The sequence below is a fragment of the Camelina sativa genome, chromosome 8 (genome assembly GCF_000633955.1).
Source record: "Camelina sativa cultivar DH55 chromosome 8, Cs, whole genome shotgun sequence".
NCBI lineage: Eukaryota > Viridiplantae > Streptophyta > Magnoliopsida > Brassicales > Brassicaceae > Camelina > Camelina sativa.
The window spans coordinates 12,293,077-12,313,874 of record NC_025692.1 but is presented as its reverse complement, the minus strand read 5'-3'; the positions used below and the strand labels follow the sequence as shown (position 1 = coordinate 12,313,874).

The 20,798-nt window shown below is 35.8% G+C and overlaps 3 protein-coding genes across 3 annotated transcripts; 2 read left to right on the top strand and 1 right to left on the bottom strand.

Annotated features, from left to right (window-relative positions):
• LOC104707039 (acyl-CoA-binding domain-containing protein 5) lies at window positions 2-5,240 on the top strand. Its single transcript, XM_010423289.1, has 18 exons — window positions 2-172; window positions 537-607; window positions 977-1,040; window positions 1,126-1,197; window positions 1,406-1,595; window positions 1,694-1,773; window positions 1,933-2,043; window positions 2,191-2,257; window positions 2,352-2,413; window positions 2,662-2,801; window positions 2,907-3,033; window positions 3,545-3,659; window positions 3,865-3,953; window positions 4,037-4,120; window positions 4,191-4,376; window positions 4,491-4,637; window positions 4,858-4,917; window positions 5,061-5,240. Exons 1-18 carry the CDS (start codon window positions 2-4, stop codon window positions 5,238-5,240), a joined length of 2,016 nt encoding a protein of 671 aa, XP_010421591.1.
• LOC104707038 (eukaryotic translation initiation factor 3 subunit B) lies at window positions 12,170-16,481 on the bottom strand. Its single transcript, XM_010423288.2, has 12 exons — window positions 16,385-16,481; window positions 15,873-16,006; window positions 15,333-15,570; window positions 14,993-15,139; window positions 14,558-14,686; window positions 14,316-14,444; window positions 14,145-14,228; window positions 13,933-14,057; window positions 13,626-13,824; window positions 12,986-13,518; window positions 12,785-12,893; window positions 12,170-12,698 (listed from the first exon to the last, which is right to left on the bottom strand). The coding sequence occupies exons 2-12, from the start codon at window positions 15,980-15,982 to the stop codon at window positions 12,360-12,362; spliced, it is 2,142 nt and encodes a 713-aa protein (XP_010421590.1). The 5' UTR covers window positions 15,983-16,006; window positions 16,385-16,481; the 3' UTR covers window positions 12,170-12,359.
• Window positions 16,696-20,563, top strand: LOC104707037. Its single transcript, XM_010423287.2, has 2 exons — window positions 16,696-17,990; window positions 18,362-20,563. The coding sequence occupies exons 1-2, from the start codon at window positions 16,868-16,870 to the stop codon at window positions 20,410-20,412; spliced, it is 3,174 nt and encodes a 1,057-aa protein (XP_010421589.1). The 5' UTR covers window positions 16,696-16,867; the 3' UTR covers window positions 20,413-20,563.

Genomic DNA, 20,798 nt, shown 5'->3' with positions numbered 1-20,798 from the left:
AATGGCTCACATGGTGAGAGCGAGCTCTGGCCTTTCTTACCCGGAGAGATTCTACGTCGCCGCATCGTTCGTCGGCCTCGTCGACGGATCTCAATCTTCGTCTTCGGTGAAACAACTCACCTCCAAATTCTCCAACGATACCGCTTTGCTTCTCTACGCGTTGCACCAGCAGGTCCGTCAATTCCAATTCCAAATAAGAGATCCGGCCCGGTGATATAAACCAATTTTGCTACAAAATATATAAGAAATTAAATGTTGGTACTAGCTATCTCGGTAGATTAGAGACGATGCTAACATTGATATGGAAACATTACAAGTGCTGGCAGCTGTAACTTGGGAGATGATCCCACAATGTCATGTAATTTGTTGTTGGCATGCATGATGGCATCCATTGTTTCTTAGTGAAGAAGATATATGAGAATTTATTTTGATAAAAGTTTCGTCTTTACTCGGTCATTTACCATCATCCTTTGTGAAAAAAAAATGATTTACTCATTTTGATTCTGAAATTTTTGCCTTGACATTTAATTAAACAGGCTACTCTAGGACCTTGCAGTATTCCAAAACCTAGTGCGTGGAATCCTGTAGAGCTAAGCAAATGGAAAAGGTTAGTTTCCCTTTTTTTTTTTTTTTGTCTCTGTCAAACAATAACTCTGCTATCTTGAGTACAAGGATTAAAATGAATTTAGGGCTACAGAAACAAGTATTGTACATGTAAGATGTTAGAGAGTATGTAGAAATGTGGTACTTGCATGTATTTCCATCCAAGGGGAATAAATGAAACAGCTACCTTGATTTTAGCATGCATGCAAATTGCTGGTGAGACATCACAGGGAAACTCATATCTTAGAGAATGCTATTTTGCAAAGACAGATCTACATTGCAGACTTCGTTTCCTTTAGGATATCTTCTATGGAAAAGTGAGCACAGAACGTGGTCCTTGTAAACTTTCTAAAGAGAAGTACTTGTTTGCTAGTTGGCAGGGGCTTGGAACCATGCCCTCCATTGAGGCAATGCGTCTCTTTGTGAAAATCTTAGAGGTAACCAACAGAGGGTTTTATGCTCATTTCTCTTTTAACTTGTTGATCATAGGCTAATTTCTTCCTATTTCTCACATGTAAAAAGGAAGAAGATCCTGGTTGGTATCCAATGGCATCTAACTCTGTTTCAGAGCCTGTCGTAGATTTCCAAATCAATGTGAGTTTTGGATCCCCAAATTAAGCACTTTCATCACCTTCACATAGGATCTAATTTCAGTTTTTGTATGAATTGCTACCAAGATACCAATATCTGAATTGTTTGATCTTTGTATATAACACCATTCTATGACTCGGTTTAGGCTTGTCTTTCCTTTTGCTAAAGATAGGTATCTTGCTCATTTACTAAATTGATTCTCTGTCCGCAGAGCACAAAGGCTGAGCCTAGTTTTGAGAGTGGAACTTCATTTGGTCAGACGAAGACCATTTCTACCGAGGATGGGCGCTTGACGGAAACCCAAGATAAAGATATTGTTTTGGAAGACCCAAATACTGTTTCAGTGTATAATCAGTGGATTGCACCACCAACATCAGGTCACCCACCAAAAGCTCGGTATGAGATAATATTTGATTTCACTCTGTCGTGTGACATGAAAGAAAACGATCTTTCCGTGTTTCTTCTCTCTTTTCAAATCCTTGTTTATTATACTCGTTGCAGCATGGAGTAGCGGTTATACAAGAGAGGATGTATATATATGGTAGAAACCACAACGGGCGCTATCTAGGTGATCTTCATGTAAGCAACTTATAGCGTTCTTTGACAGCAGTAACTGGTCTAAACGAAGTAATTGGTTTCAGTTTTACCTACCTTCGAGTACCCTTCTCCCATTATTTCTGTGACACGTCTGCTGACATTTTGGAAGCATGTCTTCTGTGAATGGTGTTTGATATACAGGTTCTAGATTTAAAAATCTGGACTTGGTCCAGAGTTGAAACCAAGGTTGTGACTGAATCACAGGAAACTTCATCTCCAGCAAAACTAACTCACTGTGCTGGTCATTCTTTGGTTAGTACTTTGACTTATATTTGGTTTCGGTCTTATCCCTTCTTTCGTTTTCTAGCCTTGAAATATCATGGGCAGGTTTGAGGAAATGTACAGTAATCTCCTGCCTCCTTGTGAAATCCTCATGCTGGCCTTCTTTGTTTGTTATAGATTCCATTGGAAAACAAGCTATTGTCTGTCGGTGGTCATATGAAGGATCCCTCAGAATCCATGATAGGCAAAAGTTAAAACACTTTTGAATGGTTAAGTTGTTATTCCGTGGAGCATACCAGTTCTTGTATATCAGTTTTTCTTCTGTTTTCTCATCACAGTGAAGGTATTTGATCTGCAAAGCTGTTCATGGTCAATCTTAAAGACATACGGGAAGCCACCGGTAAAAACTTTTCTTCTCCCAATTTGTCTAATCCTTATATCAGAAATATTCCAATCTAGTAAGTAAAAGCTTTTGAACATCTGGAAGAAAAAACTGAAAAGTTGCTCTCTTATGCCCTTCGTCATATATTCATGTGTTAAGTTGCATTCTGAACCCAATTTGTTGATCTGCTTTCTAATATTGGAAATTGAGCATGTAGTTTAGCTGCTTAAATTTATACTACTTTTGGCACTCTCTCTCGCAAGCAGATTTCGCGTGGAGGTCAGTCAGCAACCCTTGTGGGAAAAAGCTTGGTGATATTTGGGGGCCAGGATGCAAAGAAATTGCTTCTGAACGATCTGCATATACTTCATCTAGATACCATGACCTGGGATGAGATAGATGTCTTGTAAGATCTCATGACGTTTCTGCATTATATTTTCACTTTTGAATAAGTCAGGTCCTTTTGAAGGCTAGATTAGATTATAAATTTATAACGTGAAACAACTTGTAGGGGTTCTCCTCCAACTCCAAGGTCTGATCATGCTGCTGCAGTGCACGCTGAGCGTTACCTTCTAATCTTTGGTGGAGGATCCCATGCAACTTGTTTTGATGATCTACACGTCCTTGATCTGCAAACCGTATGACAAGATTTCTTTTGTTTTAGTAACGTTCTTTGTCCGATTTTTTGACAGATTCTGATCCATATTATAGATGGAGTGGTCAAAACATACACAACAAGGTGAAGCACCAACTCCACGTGCTGGACACGCTGGTGTGATAATTGGGGAAAATTGGTATATTGTTGGTGGTGGTCCACCACTGGTGGAGATAACAAAAGCGGTATGTTTTTACATTTTTCCTTCGAANTATTATATTTTCACTTTTGAATAAGTCAGGCCCGTTTGAAGACTAGATTAAATTATAAATTTATAACGTGAAACAACTTGCAGGGGTTCTCCTCCAACTCCAAGGTCTGATCATGCTGCTGCAGTGCACACTGAGCGTTACCTTCTAATCTTTGGTGGAGGATCACAAGCAGCTTGTTTTGATGATCTGCACGTCCTTGATCTGCAAACCGTATGGCAAGCTTCTTTTGTTTTTAGTGACGTTCTTTGTCAGCTTTTTGACAGATTCTGTTCCATTTTATAGATGGAGTGGTCAAAACATACACAACAAGGTGAAGCACCAACTCCACGTGCTGGACACGCTGGTGTGACAATTGGGGAAAATTGGTATATTGCTGGTGGTGGAGATAACAAAAGCGGTATGTTTCTACACTTTTCCTTCGAAAACTCTTTCTCACTTTTCCTTCGAAAACTCTTTCTCTTCCCTGCGTTTTGATCTCTGCATGTGTTGCTCTTTATGTTACATACTGGAACTTTTCCTGGGGAAAAGCTTGATAGTTGCTTCGTTTTTTTTTTTTTTGTACAGTGTGATTAATTGTGATACTTCCTGGTACTTTGCCACAGGCGCATCTGAGACAGTTGTATTAAATATGTCAACTCTTGCGTGGTCAGTAGTCACTTCAGTTCAAGGACGTGTACCTCTCGCTAGCGAGGTAGTTAAAAAAACACCAGCTAATTCATTTTTTTCATTTTCCAAACGTTTAGAATTGAGCTGCAAATGTTTCTTTGATGATAGGGATTGAGTTTAGTTGTGAGCTCATACAATGGCGAAGATGTAATCGTTGCTTTTGGTGGATACAATGGAAGTTACAACAACGAGGTACCCATAAATACATTTTGTCCTGATTTTGTTTATAACTCGGTTGTTAATTCTGTTTTTCTCGAATCAGGTGAATGTTTTCAAACCAAGCCACAAATTAAGCTTGAAATCAAAAATTATGGGAGCTTCTCCTGTGCCAGATACTTTTTCTGCTGTTAATAACGCTACAACTAGAGATATTGAGTCTGAGATTGAGGTGAGCCAAGAAAGCAGAATAAGGGAAATTGTCATGGATAATGTTAACTCTAGATCAAAGGTATCTTCCCGTCAGAGTTTTCTCAGAGTGAATATCAAAATAGACTACGATGATCACAAATTCACAATGCATCTCTTATTTTTCTTCTTTGTATTTTGGAAACTATATCATCAGGTTGAAGGAAAAAGTGAACGCATAATCACAATCCTTAAATCCGAGAAGGAAGAACTGGAAGCATCACTCAACAAGGAGAAGATACAAACTCTCCAACTAAAGGAAGAGTTAGCAGAGATAGACACACGGAATACAGAGTTGTACAAGGTAACAATACTATTACCTTCATGAATCTCTCTTGTCCTTTTCACTTTTACAAAAACCAAAAAGCCAAAGAACACAATCCTGTTAATTGACTTTCTGAAAATTTGGTTCTGACCGAGACTAATGTGTAAACAGACACGACTAATAAGCAAGTTATATGAGTTGAGATATTTCTTGGAGAATCTTTTGTTGTGTTCAACATTTTTTGGTATTCCATCTATAGGAACTTCAATCTGTGCGAAGTCAACTTGCAGCAGAACAATCAAGGTGTTTCAAACTAGAGGTATCTAGACCTTTTACTAAGAACGTCACTGTTCTTTCCATTTTATAGGCTATATCGTAAGTTCCGGGTTGATATTTGAATTCCGTGATGGTGAAACATTCCTCTCCCATGCTAACCAAATCCTAATAAAACTCGGTCTGCAGGTTGAAGTTGCAGAGGTAAGACAAAAGCATCAGACTATGGAAATACTTCAAAAGGAACTCGAACTCCTCCAACGTCAAAGAGCCGTTGCGTCTGAACAAGCTGCTGCCACGAACGCCAAACAACAGAGCTCAGGTGGCGTCTGGGGTTGGCTTGCTGGAACTCCGCCGCCTAAAACATGATTCTCCATGAATTCTTTGTTTCCGTTACTTCTTCTTTTGTCATTGCCAATCTCTTATTCAATATTAGTATTTACTTTTTACACAATAGTCTTACATGCTCAAACCACGAAACTTTTTACATCTCGTTTACAAAACGAAACAAAAGAAAATACTTAGAAATTTACTTTATTTCATTTGGTAAAGTATTGATTTATCAGTTTATGTCCGTCAGATACGTGGCGTGAATCACACACGATTTTGCGTTCTTTAAAATTTGGAATCCCCAAAGGCCCAAAAGACGTCGTTTTAAAGATATTCTATTTAGGTCGTTAACGTTGCCACATCATCGCCATCGTAGCTATCCAGTCATCATAATTAATTATTAATTTTGATTAAAGCACTATATCTATCTTAACATTTTTTAAAGACTTTTTTTTGTAACATCCAATTTTATCTTTATATCCAGACAAGTCTTAACTAAATTCTCTACAATCTTTACAACCAAACACAATCATTTCCTTATTTGATAATATTAATTTTCTAAAATATATCTATCTAATTTAAATTAATATGTTAGATTAAAATCTAATTCTCCTTTCATTTTTATTTAATCTTATATTTAATTATTTTAATTACTATTTAATACATAAAATTAATAAAATTTTATATTTTTTTCAGCATATAATATGATTTGATTTTTTATAAACAGATATATATTAAAAATTGTCTTAGGATATTTGTAACCAAACAAGTATATCCACATATAGAGCTCGGATTACATTTTTGGAGTACAATAGGGTGTCATCATTTTTTGCCAACTTCAGGCCGAGTTTTTAACTAAAATTATAACCGATTCAATTATCCGGATCCTCCTGAATATTGCCAAATATTTTGGGCCGGTTTTTAATCCATAGCGTATTTATTTACATCTAATTAATGTCTATTAATGCCCATTGTATCTTAGGAAATATCTAATTTGCATGTCGAATTTTTAGGGCCGAGTTTGACAAAAAGAATTGATAACCCAAATTATGTAATCACATCTTCTTAATCACATCCCTATAATATAACAACTAATTCAAGATGAATACATCTTAGAAAATATATAATTTGCGTTTAATAAACGATTACATATTTGGTAAGATCTTATTAGCTTTAAATGTACACTATTAATCCAATAATATCAATTGAGAATCATAATAAGAATATGCCAGATCATTCATTCCTAAATCATAACTAACAAATTATAAAATGTATATTCTCAACTTGCGAATCAAAAGTTTCTACAAAATGTAAAAACTCTACCTACAACCGTTAACAGTATATATATCAACAATATAATAGATCCGTGGTACACTACAAGGTAAAACCTAGTATTAATATATTATTGAAGTTCATGTAGTTATTTGAATTTTTGATTGTTCAGTTTGGAATACGCACTATTGATTCGTTCGTTTATGAAACCGATCAAAATTGTTCAGTGTGAAATAGAACCTTTTCCCGCATTTAGTAGTACCATTTCGTACCACGCATCAACCATTGTCTTGTTAACTTCTACAACTTGGTAAATATAATGCCTGGAGTAATAACATCGATTCTGAACATACTTATATTAATAATTGTGTATGCCACTAATCATTTGACTCATCACCGTTAAATAACTAATTAATACTGTTTAATCAAATATTGAAATTAGCTAAATTTGACATAGTTTAGGTTTGAGTCTGGGTTATTTTTGGTTGTCTTTCCCCATCTTACCATAATAATACTATCCTCACTAAAATCATTGGTGGTGTGGCTCATCAACAAGAGCACCACCTCTTATAAATACCCTATGAACATCCCGTTATACCATATTCAACATTTTCTATAGTAAATTTCTTGAGCTGATAAACATAAACCATGCATAGCCTTTTTTACCTAATGATTATCAAGACGAGTGCTCCTCTAGTTATGCTTGCAATGATTATGCCTACAGTCACTCCATTGTCTCTTGACTTGTGTCTGAACAACTTCTTGCGTCTGAACAACTTATTTATAGGTTTGTAAATGAACTTTACATGTTTTAGAAGCTTTGATATTTCGCATGTGATTAATGTAATTGCATTCCCTACCTTTCGAGTTACAGTATGGAATGGAAGAATTAGTCGACCGGCTAATTCTGTGTGATTGAAACACTGCAATTTAGTATCTTCTGAAGCATTAACAACCGTCAAGAAGAAGAAAATGATGAAGATAATCAAATTCATCGTATTTATCAAAAAAAAGTTGTAGTGTGTCAATTGCGATCATTTTTTACTACATAAAAGATATGGAAATAATAATTAAGTACTAGTATATGTATTATATATTACTAGATTAGGACCTACCCGTTGTGCGGGTTTAAAGTTTTGTAAATTAAATTAAATTTCACAAAATATATTAAAATTTGTTATACGTTATTTATAAGTTTTATGTTTTGCTATAATATACAGATTTATATCTATTTACAAATCTTTTATATATGTTACCATTAAAAGCGTATTTTTTACACCTAAATATATTGTATATTACAAATATATTCTTTACCACCACCTAGAAAATGTTCGTATGAACACATTAAGCCAACTATTATATATCTCTTTATTTTCACTTTTGCATAGTATTTTTAATTACTAAAATTATTGGCTCAAAAAACATTTCGAATAAAAACTATATTACATAGTATATTAATCAATGATATATCATCACAATAGTGTATAACCAATCATGGAGAGAATCTCACCTCCGCCCTCCTCCCTATGGAAAGAACATTGCATCCAACCTCCTCCACCATGAAGAGAACTTTGGCTCCACTTTCCTCTCCTAGAGAGATAACCTTACGTCCAACCTCCTCTACTTTCCTCTCTTAGAGAGATAACCTTGCGTCCAACCTCCTCCACCGTAGAGAGAACCTCGGCTCTGCCCTCCTCATGTGTGAAGAGAACATGTTCACATCTTTTAGTTATCTCAAAATGGCTTGCTCCAACAACCAATGAAACTAAAAACCTTTTTCTAACGTCACAAAATCTTTTGATAATAACTAATGTTAAATTATCCAATGTATTTATGGCAGTGTTTTTGACACCATGATGTAGCATTTGTCTTTGGAACGCCCTGACTGCCAACTTGCTTATTGAGTCCATGTCCACAGGCCGACCTTTCTTAAATGGCCCCACGTCTACTCCTGGCTCATCCATATCCGACAGTCTGTCTGTTAAGTCCGGGAGGCTTTAACTTGTTAACCGACCCTACAAATCACCATATAATATTTCCTTGTGTTTTGTCCTCGCACAGTTCCAACAATCACTTCCCGAAAGGTTATCTATCCTGAAATTACTCCAGCTCAAGCACGCTTAACTCTGGAGTTCTCTCAGGACCTTTGATCGAAAATATAAGTACACTTTGGTGACATAGTGGCCAAAACAATTTTTTTAAACCTATCCGCAAACCAGGGTGTCACAGTCTCCAAATTCTTATGGATCTATCAACAACAATTGATGTTTTTCCAATCTATCTATCTATTTTTGTTGTAAGCTTGTGTGTGATTAGTTTATTTTATCTAACCATTAGGTTGATGAGTTTCTACTCCTTATCTCCCTTTGGGATTGAATACAGTATTAGAAAAAAAGATGCATATATTAATTTTTTTTGTCAACATATTAATCTTACCTATTCCAAACTGAAAAAGTATAAAGTATGAAAAAATTTTGGTTTGAAGAATTAAGAAAAATTTATCTTTCCATTAAAAACGTTTTACCAATATAACAAAGTTGAAAGCAATATTTTAGAATAAATTATTTTGTTAGATGAAAAATATGAGATAATCTATGTTTATATAGAAGTGAGTATTTACAAAATTTAGAATTAATAATTAACTGTATATTTTCTTTAGTCCCATTTCTATTTTTTGTAGAATTAATAACATAAAATTAAAAATAATGTTATAATTTGGAATTATATATATAATCTCCTTATAATTATTTTTAAAAAAATTGTTATTTTTGTAGTTTTTTTATAATTCTCTTTGTACATTATTAATATTGTTTAAAACAAAATATTTATTTTTTATTGTAATCTCAAATCCTTTCTATTAAATATTAACTATTACACATGTCAAAATCTCAAATTGATATAAACTTGACATATGTCAAAATCTTATTCATGACTAACTTTCAAAACCCAACTTTATATAATAAGATTCTGTGCAGTTAGTTATCCAAAATGTGATTCAATCGTGAGATTAAAAGTCGGTTAAACGAAAATCTTTTAAAACAAAAATATGAGTTAATTTTTCATCATATCATATTGTTACTTTCCCTTTTTGTAGTTGGTAATTACTATTCATTGATTATTTTTAGTATCTTAATTTTTGAATATGATTTTTTAATTTAAATTATGTTTTGTTCATATTTTCTTTATGTTTTTCTTGGTTTTTTGCTTACTTTTCATCAATTTTTTTTCTTTTGATTATTTAATTATTTTCAGTAACAGTAACCGTAGAAGTGTATTCACACTGAAATTCATTCAAAGAATCAGCTGTTTTGGATGTATATCAGTCAAATTAATACAATCAAATATATTATTGAAAAATTAAAAGACCATAAGTGACCTATTTACGTAAACTATGTAATGATTTTAAAACCAGCGGCTCAATTTAATATCACAATAAAGAACCCAAGCCAAATTCAAAAAAATATTTGAAAACGAACTGAATATTAAAAACCTAGTGAAATTATATAAAAATGGAAAAATGTGATGAAAAAAAAAATCTTAATGTACGAAAATTGTTGAAAAATCTCTACTTTGCTTGTGCTGAATTAAATTCCCAAGTTTAATTGACTTTATTATATATCATCACATTTCGTTGAATTTGTCAAATAAAGCGTGTTGATAAATCAATCAACACTAACAAATTTCGTTAAACTGCAAACGACATTGTTTTGTATTAAAAAAAAAACATAAAAGAAGGTGGGAATTCCTTGACCCTGAATGATAATAATCCAACTTGATAGTGTGGAACTTGATAGTGTCGTTATGCAGTTTAATGAAAACTAGATTAAGACCATGCTTTGAAATTCATTTTATTTATATTGTAATTTTTATATAAAGTATAATTTATGTGATTGTTTTTAAAAGTTTTTTTTAATAAAACATTATGCAATAAAATCATATGCTAAATATGATGGGTTGAAAAATACACTTATTTTGTAAGTTTTATATTGTTGATGATTCTAGATAAGTACCCGTGCTATAACACCGGTTAAATTAAATTTTATTTTATACAAAATTTTGTATATTTTATATTTTAAACTAAAATTTTAATATGTTGTATTATGTTATATATGTGAAGTTATTTCAACAAGGTATATTCTACATCATGATTTGAATGTCATTATAAGACATAATTTTGTAAATTTAAATTTAAATATTCTAATTTTGACCTGTTACTCAGTAAAATTATTAATTCAATAGATATTATTTCGAAAGAATAATATTACTAAAGTTTGAATATTTTATAGATTGAACAATTTATATTTGTTTTTAAAAATTCAAATTATGGTATATCCAGAAATAAAACTATTTTTTAATTATAATAAATAATATGATAATTTATTTGTTTCACAAAATAGACTCATATATAAAAAATGAGAGGTGAAGCATAATGATAATTAACAAATTAATATGATAAGTTAGATATCAAAAGATTTTATTTGATGAATAATTTAATAAAAGAAATTAATATGGTAAGTTAGATGATATGATTCTTTTGAATATTTTCTTTAAGATTTTCGGTATAACCTATTTGTAACCAATTAATCTATCATTAATGTATAACATATTTGTAACCAACTTATTAAAATTATATAGTCTACAAAACAATGTTGTTTACTTCCAGTTTATCATAAAGGGGATGGTTAGCATTGACTTATTGGTAGAGTCAACGAAAATAAATGAAACAATTAAGGTTTGCAATTTAATCACTACAAGCAAACAATTAGTTAAGGTTTAGATGGTGCTTTTTCACTACAATTAAGTTTTGATGATATTTTTACCAGGACAACCTCTCTTATTCACCCCCTTAATTTTAAGGAAATAAATTTTAATTAAGGAAACAAATTATGTAGATTAATCAGTTTTAAAATTTTTAGTTCTAATATTATATTACAGTTTTTAGTTATCACATCTAAACCCTAACCATTTTTTATAAACTCAAACCGACATAAAATTTTGTTTAATTGTAAAATCTAAACCCTAACCACTATTTTATTAACCCAAACCGACATATAATTTTGTTTAATTGTAAAATCTAAACTCTAACTACTCTTTTGTAAAGCCAAACCGACATATAATTTCTTTTAATTGTAAAATCTATATCAAAACCATTATTTTGTAAACTCAAACCGAAATATAATTTTGTTTAATTGTAAAATCTAAATCCTAACCATTCTTTTATAAACTCGAACCGACATATAATTTTTAAAATTATAAATTTAAACTCTAATCTTCTTTTATAAACCTAAACCATCATAATTTCTTTAATAAAAGATCTACATAATTTGTTTCTTTAATTTGTTTTGTATTTTTATTTTAATTTTAATTTATTTTTTAAAATATGATACAAAATATTATTGGATTATGATTGGTTAGTTAAGAGGGGTAAACGAAAATGTTTCACCCCTAGGTGAACCCAAAATTTTTTCTTTTTACCATAGCTTTTGTTTTGAGTATTTATTTTAGACGCTGTAGAATGTTAGTATGGTAGTCCAAACAAATTTTACTGACATTAAAACTGTGCCCTAACCAAAAAAATTCGATAGTATTCCACCTCATTAGAACGTAGAAGACAGAGAAGAAGGGGAACTTATTAAAACTCTCATAACATTTTGATTTGTTCCCCCTCGTTTACAGAAGTTTCATTATACCCCCGGTTTAAAATGCTTAATTAATCAATAAAATTGCAAACAAAGTGTAATGAAGAAAACTTAATCATGATAACAACAAAAACTCTATCCAAGGAACCAAAAAGTCTCTATTTGATTTTTAGAGAGCGCAGATTAAAAAAAACATACAAGAGATCCGAAGAACAATAAGAGAAGGCGACAAAAGATACCGAGAAACTTACATCGACTCTTGAACGATTTCCTCAGTTACATCAATAACATCCTCAAACTCAACTTCTTTAGCTTCATACTCATCTTCTTCCACATCACTAACTTCACCGTCCCGAAGACTTTGCCTCGCGAGTTTCTCCTCTTCATGCAGAGACTTCCACTGCATTACCCATTTCTCCCATTCTTCATTCAGTGCCTTCCTCTTCTCTCTGTCTTGTTCACTCAATAGCAAAGACACGTCCTGGTCCTCTGCCTCGTACTTCTTGCTGTACTTCTTCAGGTTCTTTGCTATCTCTTCTTCCTTCTCCGCAGTCAAGAATGATGGTGGTCTTGGACGCCAAGCCAACTGTGTAAACAACCATACACACACAAGAAAGTTAAAAATGGGAAAATGGACGATGCTATTTTGAGACCAAGTTTTTTGTTACATACCTGGAAGAAATGATCCTTCAGAATCCGGTAAAGCAAATTCCCGTTGAAAGACCATATGGTGAACCCATTTTCCATCTCGTGGACTGATGTCACAGCAGTTGCAACATACCTTTGAAAACAAATGAAAAGAACAAAAAAACATCAGCAATTGGAACAAACAGAAACAACCAATAGACTGATTTAGTTTTAAGACAGTAATACCTTCCAGTCGGGTCCCATTCGATATCCGTGGCCATGAAGTGTTCAGCTGTGGCCATTGTCTCGAGCTCATCCACGTTGAAAAATTCAAGCTGGCCGTTGAAACCCTTTAACCCAGCAAGAATTATGTACTTGCCTGTGGGCGACCAGAAGAGGGCATTGGCTTGTTTGGCCTTCAAAGTCCCGAGCTTCGAAACCCTTCCAGTGTTTTGTGCAGTCTTCATTGAATAGAAACTGACATCTGGTCTTGGTTGGTCACCATGAATTACAGCAAACCTGTGACCCTTGGGCTCCCAAGCGAAGGCAATGATCTTGTCGTTCTTGTTGTCCAGCTCAAGAACCTCAATGGGAATATCCCTTTCTTTGATACGGAAAAGCTCAAATCCAGAGTATGTGCTCTTCTTAGTTTTTGTGTATCGATCAACCTTGACAGCAAGATACTCTCCACTACTCTGCCAGTACATCTTGCAGTCACTCACACTGAAGAGATTCTTCTGCCTTAGCTCCACTTTGCTAGGGATTGAGACTAGAGCAACCTGCAAAAAAGGGATATCATAGGGTAAATATAACAAAACTGGCAGAGAACCGGAAACAGATTGATAATTCAGGGCTTTTCATTTACATAAGAAATATATAAACATACCTTGGCAGGTTGGTTTCCACCACCTTGTTCAGGAACAAACAATGAAAGGATGGAATCAGTAGGAGACCAGCAAATATCTACAACATTATCAACCTTCATGGATTTCTTGTCTATTAGGCTGAAAGTCTCGGTCTCATAAACAGAGATAGTGTTTTTGCTAAGCTTGGCAAAGTATTTATCATCTTTTCCACCAGCCCATCTGCAGAAAAAGTTTACAAGATATCATCAAATGTGCATTATAGTGGAAAAGAGGATAGTTTTCGACTGTCTTATTTTTACGAAACTGACATGCAGCTAAAGAAATTACCTGAAAACAGGCCAAGAGGCACCAGCGACACCACCAGGTCCTCCAATTGAAAACTCATCAGCACTACCCTTAAAATCTCTCATCATCCTCCCGGTTCTCACATCAAAGACCTTAATCTCTACTTTCTGAAAATTTGACAGAAATCAGAATCCTTTGCATAGAAGTCATATACAAATAATAGTTGGGAAGAACAGAAGCAACGATGCACTCACACTTGCATCCCGCGGGTTGCTTGGTTCTTGGCTATGGTATGTTACCAGATATTTCTCACCTGGAGAGAAATCAACTAGTTTTACCTAAAACGGAAACACCAAAAGATGTCAATATTCAGACCAACAGAGAAAAACGGGAAGTACTAAGTAGCAATTAAAATAAAGTCAAACCATAGAATGCTGATAACGCATGAGACGCGTGAATGTATCAGCACCACCCCAAACAGCTGCTCCCTGCTTGTGAAGTGTAACAAGGTATGTACCTAGAGGAGACCACTGCACATAACTCTCTGTCCAATACTGCGTAGGAGGACAACATCGAATATTTCAGATGATGGTAACATCTCATATAACCTTACTCTAATCAGTCAAGTAATAAATAGCAGATATACAGGAAGATCTAAGTAACTTACAGGACGTTTATGAACAGGTTCTGGATTCTTCTGCCTAGCATCATTCCAGAAAACTTCAGTATCAGGGCCAGAACGAATGACGAGCTGGTCCCGGGCTTTTTCATCAGTAAGCCACTTTTGCAAATTTTCCTGAAAAATGAACACCATATAAGCAACGAGAACAAGCACCTCAAAAGACTGTATTGAATAACAAAATAAACATGCAACAACAGTTTAGGCGATTATAATTATTGATTAGTATACATCAAATGCGTAAACAGATCGTAACTCTAATGCAACTGGCAAACACATGAAATCACTGAATCAATCTGAGAAAACCCAAAATAAAGAAGTGATCACACAGACACACAGTGGAAGTTATTACAAGACAAGTTTTCAAGGTACAAGGGCAATTAGAAACATTGCCGTCAGTAATATGATGAAAACTAAACGTACCCCAGGAACATACGGCCTGGCCTGAGGAGGCTCCCACTCCTCCTTCACATTCATCAACCTGTCGAAATCATCGAACATGTTTACAGCAAAGATGTGAGACTTGTCCAACTTGTAGCCATGAGATTTTTCCTTAGCGTTTTGTGCTTCCTGCAAAGAGCCCAGGCATTGAGACAAACTATTAGCAAAGCTCGACAAGTTAACATAGAGACGACTCTATCCTTGAGAACAAACTAGTTCTACTAAGAAAAATAAAGTATTCAAACATATGAGGCCTACATTATTGCTTGAGAACAAATTAAACAGATAGATTAAGCTAATTAAACTGCATGTAGATAATAACCTGAGGGGAATTGAACTCAATAAAACAGTAGCCCAATGTCATCTTGGTATCGGGATCAACAGGCATCCAGAGTCCATTCTCCTTGATCACACCTATCTGGTTGTAAATTTTCTTGACCACACCTTCAAGTTTCTCAAACTTCTCCATGGGAACAACAGGGAGGTGATCAACCACGATAATGTTACCGAATCCAGTGTCGAATTCTGACTGGTCATCGTGATAAACAGCTTCATCATCACTACAACCACCACACACACAAAAAAAAAGGTATATAACGAATTAGTTGCATTGTTCATACGTTGTAGATAATATGTATAAACAGAATGAGCTTTGCACCATAATGCTAGAGAAAAAACCTATTCAGAAAATGCCTAAAATACACCAAATTTTAATATATCAAATAGCAAAAGGCCTAGAGAGCATTCATCCCATTGTATAAACACAAGAAGATTAGAATTAGGATTCAAAAATTTCAAACGTTCTACAAAAACAAAGCAGGAGATATGAAGAAGCAGAGAGATGTAATGGAAAATCTCTCACCTCTCGATCCCAAAGTCTTGTCCAGGAGGAAGTTGGATGGAATCAAGATTAACCTGAGACCAATCAATTCCTAGCTTAGCCGCTCGGGCATCAATATCAAGCACCTCCATGCTTCCAAAACTTAGATCAAAAATCTGCCAAAGAGAGAGAGAGAGTAATCAGTCTTTTAACACATTTCAACTTTAATCAGATAAACATATATGAAAATCCAAATCAATGTCTTTGGAGCTAGCTTGTCCCTAACCTAAACAGAAGCATTGAAACAGCAAACTAGCAATGTCCTAATAATATGTTCAAAGGGAATCAAAGACTGAAACTTTCAATCATAACGCTCCCCACTCAGTGTATCTAGAAACCAAAACGCAAACCCTTGTAACAAGTTCCTAAGCTTATAGAAGAAACCAGAAACTATACCCCTAGTTATTATTATTTAATCCAGAAGCTCAACAAGATGTGAAAATGGCAAAAATTTCTCAAGCTAGAGAACAACGAATCATGGAAAAGAAACGTACCCTATAGAGAGAAGCTGACAGCAAAATCAAAGAAGAAAGAGATTGAAGCTGATGAGATTCGTAGGAAAAACAAAAGAGATTGAAGTCGGCGCTTGTAAGGAAGAAGAAGGATGCGATTGTTTCAGGTTTTGGATCAAACGACGCCGTTTCACAGAGAAACAAAACCCTACGTTAAGTGTAGTGATATTTGGGTTATTTAACCCGGCCCTAACTTAACAGGCTTTTGTATGGGCCGAGGTTAGCCCAGAGCTCTTTTTAACATCTAATTTAGTAGCTAGCTGTGTCTGCTGTATCATCAATCATCATCGACATCGTTCTCTCAGACTCAGATGATAACATTAGTTTCATTTTCTTGTGTCGTGTCCAGAAACCAAAATTAAATAAAATATATACGGATAATAATCTCTAATAACAGAGAGTTTGCTGCTTTAGGGTTCTTCTCGATTCGTAGTTAACAACTCTCCATTGATTACTCCTTCGGTGATGAACGAGGATGCTCAGATTGCTCAACAAACGGATTCGATTCAGGATCCTAAGGTAACAGCAACTCCTAAAGATTCTGGTGTTGTTGATTCGAGCGGCGAAGCCATTAATGATGATGATGATGATGGTGATGCTGCAGCTTCCTTGCCCATGGAGCTCGATTCGGCGGTTACAAATGATGCTAGGGTTTCCGAGAGTGAGAGATCGGAGAAAGATGGTCTCATAGGGAGTGAGGGAAATGATATTAAAAGCGAGGATGTTTTAACTGATAAGGATGGTGATGATGATAGCTCTGAGCTTAGAGAAGATGAAAACGAAGAAGAAGATGATCAGTCTAGTGAGCTTGGCTCCGACGCTGATGAGAAGAAACTGGATTTGGAGAAGCGAGGAGTTACGGATTACAAGTCTCTCTTATCTGAGTTCGATGACTATGTTGCGAGTGAGAAAATGGGTTCTGGTGTGTCGAGGGCATTGAGTTATGGGTTTGAAGTAGGTGATTTGGTTTGGGGAAAGGTAAAGTCTCATCCTTGGTGGCCTGGTCATATATTCAATGAAGCTTTTGCGTCTCCTTCTGTTCGTCGTATGAGGAGGATTGACCATGTTCTTGTTGCCTTTTTTGGGGATAGTAGTTATGGTTGGTTTGATCCTGCTGAGCTTATTCCCTTTGAACCCAATCTAGAGGAGAAATCTCAGCAGACTGTTTCTAAGCATTTTGTCAAGGCTGTGGAGGAAGCCATGGATGAGGCGTGTAGAAGGTCAGCTCTTGGGTTGACTTGTAAATGTCGGAATCCTTATAACTTCAGGCCTAGTCACGTTGAAGATTATTTCGCTGTTGATGTGCCTGATTACGAGCTTCAAGCCGTTTACTCTGCTTACCAGATTATGAATTCTAGGGATAAGTTTTCACCCGTTGAAGCCCTTTCGTTTGTGAAGCAATTGGCAATAGCACCTCGAGAGTGTGATTCAGACGGTCTTGAGTTTATGAAGAAGAAAGCAGTAGTTTGTGCTTTCCGCAAGGCTGTATTCGAGGAGTTTGATGAAACCTATGCACAGGCCTTTGGGACGAAATCTGCGCGTACTTCAATGAGCACTCTTGAACCTCATAATAGAGCACCGCCTCGAGGTATTGTCACTTTTCAGAAATCATGATATTGTTTCCATTTATGTGTAATCCTTGCTTTGTATGTATAAAAGGCAGACTCGAAACAGCTATCATATGTGTTACAAAGATGTGAGACTAAGTGGTTTTGTGACTTTTAGATCCTCTGTTCTCATGATTTTAGGATCGATGTCTTTGAAGTTGTATTCTTTACATTAGCATGCTTGAAAGATAAACGAACTTTCATTGGTGTTGAACTCTGCATTGCAAGATATGGCCTAATAACAATTCTGCGCCTCTTTCTACTGTGGAGAGTCCTGCATACGTGTACCTTATATGCTTCATTGTTTATTTTCTTGGTGGTTGATGTGTTTTTCAATTTCTCATGTTTCCAGCTCCCTTGAGTGGCCCACTGGTCATAGCAGAAACGCTAGGTGACCTGAAGAGTTCTAAAAAACCCACAAAGATTAAGGACTCTAAGAAGCAAGACAAATATCTTCTCAAACGAAGGGATGAAGCTGGTGATAAGTCTGTTCTATTTGGCCAAGGTGAAGCAAGTTCAGCAGCTTCTCACATCCATGGATTTGATGGACCTTTGGACGGGGATTTGGTGCTGCAGAGAAGAGCTCCAACGCTTCAAACTCCAATGAAAGATGAGCAGTCTGGGATTGTCAGCATGGATTTTACCTCTTCAAGTGCAGCTATTCCTGGTAAAGAATGTTCAGTTTCAAAGCTTCCTCGTGATGAAGAAAAGGGTTTAGCTGAAGAATCAAGGGAGAAAATGGTAGAAAGAACTGCTCTACCTCCAGAGCATGGGAAATCTGAAGCTATGGTGAGTCTTAAAGAAGAGGCTGAAACCGATCTAAAATCAGCTGGAAGCTCTCTCCAGCCCCTGCTTGAGTCTCATACTTCAGCATCAAAAGGGAAGAATTCCACAGGGTCTGTACTCAAGAAAGTGAAAGTTGCCAAACGATCTTCAACTGAAATGGGCTTGGAGAATTCTTCTTCAGAGCCAAAAAAGAAAAAGAAAAAGAAGAAAGAGCCTGAGTCTGACCATCCAGAGAAGAGAAAGTTTTTATCTTCTGGGGAAGCTGGGGCCAAGAAATTGTCCCAGCTTGGTTCAGCGCATTTACAATCCTATATGGAAGTCGATGTGCCGCAGCTGTTGAGTCATCTTCAAGATCTCTCTCTTGATCCTTTCAATGGCTCATCAGTTGCTTCTTTTGGAGTTGCTAGGAAATTTTTTCTCCGCTTCCGTTCACTTAATTACCAAAAAAGCTTGTCAGTATCTTCCTCTGATGCCACTGTCGAAAATGCCAGAGACACAAAACCCTCAAAACCTATCAAGACTCTGAAGAGAACTGAAGAGCCATCAAAAGCTGGAAAAAAACGTCTCTCTTCTGATCGTCAAGATGAAAACCCATCAGCTAAGAAGCTGAAGAAAACTAATCAGTTGAAATCAATGGCTTCTGAGAAGAAGATCAGTCGAGAAGCAAAGGATAATATAAAACCAGTTAGAGAGCAAAGCAGTGCGGTACAAGCAAAAGCAGGCAGAGCTCAAACCGGGAAGAAACCGGCTCCATCAGTTAAGGTGGTTGAGCCCACAATGCTGGTCATGAAATTCCCACCTGACACATCTCTCCCTTCAGCTGCATTGTTAAAAGCAAGGTTTGGTCGCTTCGGGCTGTTAGATCAGTCCGCCATTAGGGTTTTCTGGAAATCATCGACCTGCCGTGTTGTCTTTCTGTACAAAGCCGATGCACAAACTGCGTTTCGATATGCAACGGCAAACAAATCTCTATTTGGAAACGTGAACGTAAAGTACTTTCTTCGTGATGTGGATGCTCCTAAAGCCGAGCCTCGTGAACCAGAAAACACAAAGGAAGATGATGAACCACAGAGCCAGCGGCTCGACGAAGCACCGCCACTTCACCAACCAATCTTACCACCACCAAACGTCAACCTCAAATCCTGCTTGAAGAAACCAGTTGATGACCCGAGCAGTAGTAGTAACAATGGAAATGGTAACCGGGGAAACGTAAGAGTCAAATTCATGTTAGGTGGTGAAGAAAACACGAGTAAAGCAACCACCGAGCCAACACCAGTCACAACAACCTCGAATAGAAACAGTGGACCTTCTTCATCTGTTGCTATGGAATTTGTTAGTAAGAAGTTTCAAAACATTGTTCATCATCAACAGCTTCCTCCTTCTACATTGCCTCCAATTCTTCCACTCCCTCCACAATACACAAAACCACAAGTTCCCATTAAACCAGTGGACCATGTGGAACCTCCGATGCCACCATTAGGAAACTTCCGTGGTCCGAGCCCAGCAGTTAGCGCTGGAGACATCTCTCAACAGATGCTAAACCTTTTGTCAAAATGCAACGAAGTTGTGGCTAACGTCACGGGCTTATTGGGCTACGTCCCTTACCATCCCTTGTAACAAAACGAAGCCCGTTGAGAGAAAATGAGTGTTTGTTTTGTTTTGGTGATCATATATTCTTATATTGTATGTTAGGTATTTAGTTTGATTCATGATTCGAAAATCATGTATTACAAAATTATAATGGATTTCTCTCCCTCTCCTTGTTCAATCTTTTTTGTGTTGATTTGTTTTTAAGTTGTATGCTTTCATATTTTCTTGATGAGCCATTTCCATTGTTGTGTTTTGTACTTTTGTTATACGCTCTCATTCTTCTTAAATCTACTTGCTGTTAACTAGGCCTGCCCAAATGGCTATGCAAGATTGAAGGCTTGAAGCTAAATCATAGAAGACATAAAAAAGAAATTGTAATCACATTTGGAAAACATACGATTTGATTTTATTGA

Excerpts from the sequence above, each read along its gene's own strand:
- LOC104707039 (XM_010423289.1), top strand. The coding sequence starts at position 2 with ATGGCTCACATGGTGAGAGCGAGCTCTGGCCTTTCTTACCCGGAGAGA. Across the intron at positions 2,414-2,661 it reads AGACATACGGGAAGCCACCG|ATTTCGCGTGGAGGTCAGTC; the intron begins GTAAAAACTTTT and ends TCTCGCAAGCAG. Across the intron at positions 4,121-4,190 it reads ATGGAAGTTACAACAACGAG|GTGAATGTTTTCAAACCAAG; the intron begins GTACCCATAAAT and ends TTCTCGAATCAG.
- LOC104707038 (XM_010423288.2), bottom strand. The coding sequence starts at position 15,982 with ATGGAGGTGCTTGATATTGATGCCCGAGCGGCTAAGCTAGGAATTGAT. Across the intron at positions 15,571-15,872 it reads CAAGACTTTGGGATCGAGAG|TGATGATGAAGCTGTTTATC; the intron begins GTGAGAGATTTT and ends TGGTGGTTGTAG. Across the intron at positions 15,140-15,332 it reads TTGAGTTCAATTCCCCTCAG|GAAGCACAAAACGCTAAGGA; the intron begins GTTATTATCTAC and ends GGCTCTTTGCAG.
- LOC104707037 (XM_010423287.2), top strand. The coding sequence starts at position 16,868 with ATGAACGAGGATGCTCAGATTGCTCAACAAACGGATTCGATTCAGGAT. Across the intron at positions 17,991-18,361 it reads TAATAGAGCACCGCCTCGAG|CTCCCTTGAGTGGCCCACTG; the intron begins GTATTGTCACTT and ends TCATGTTTCCAG.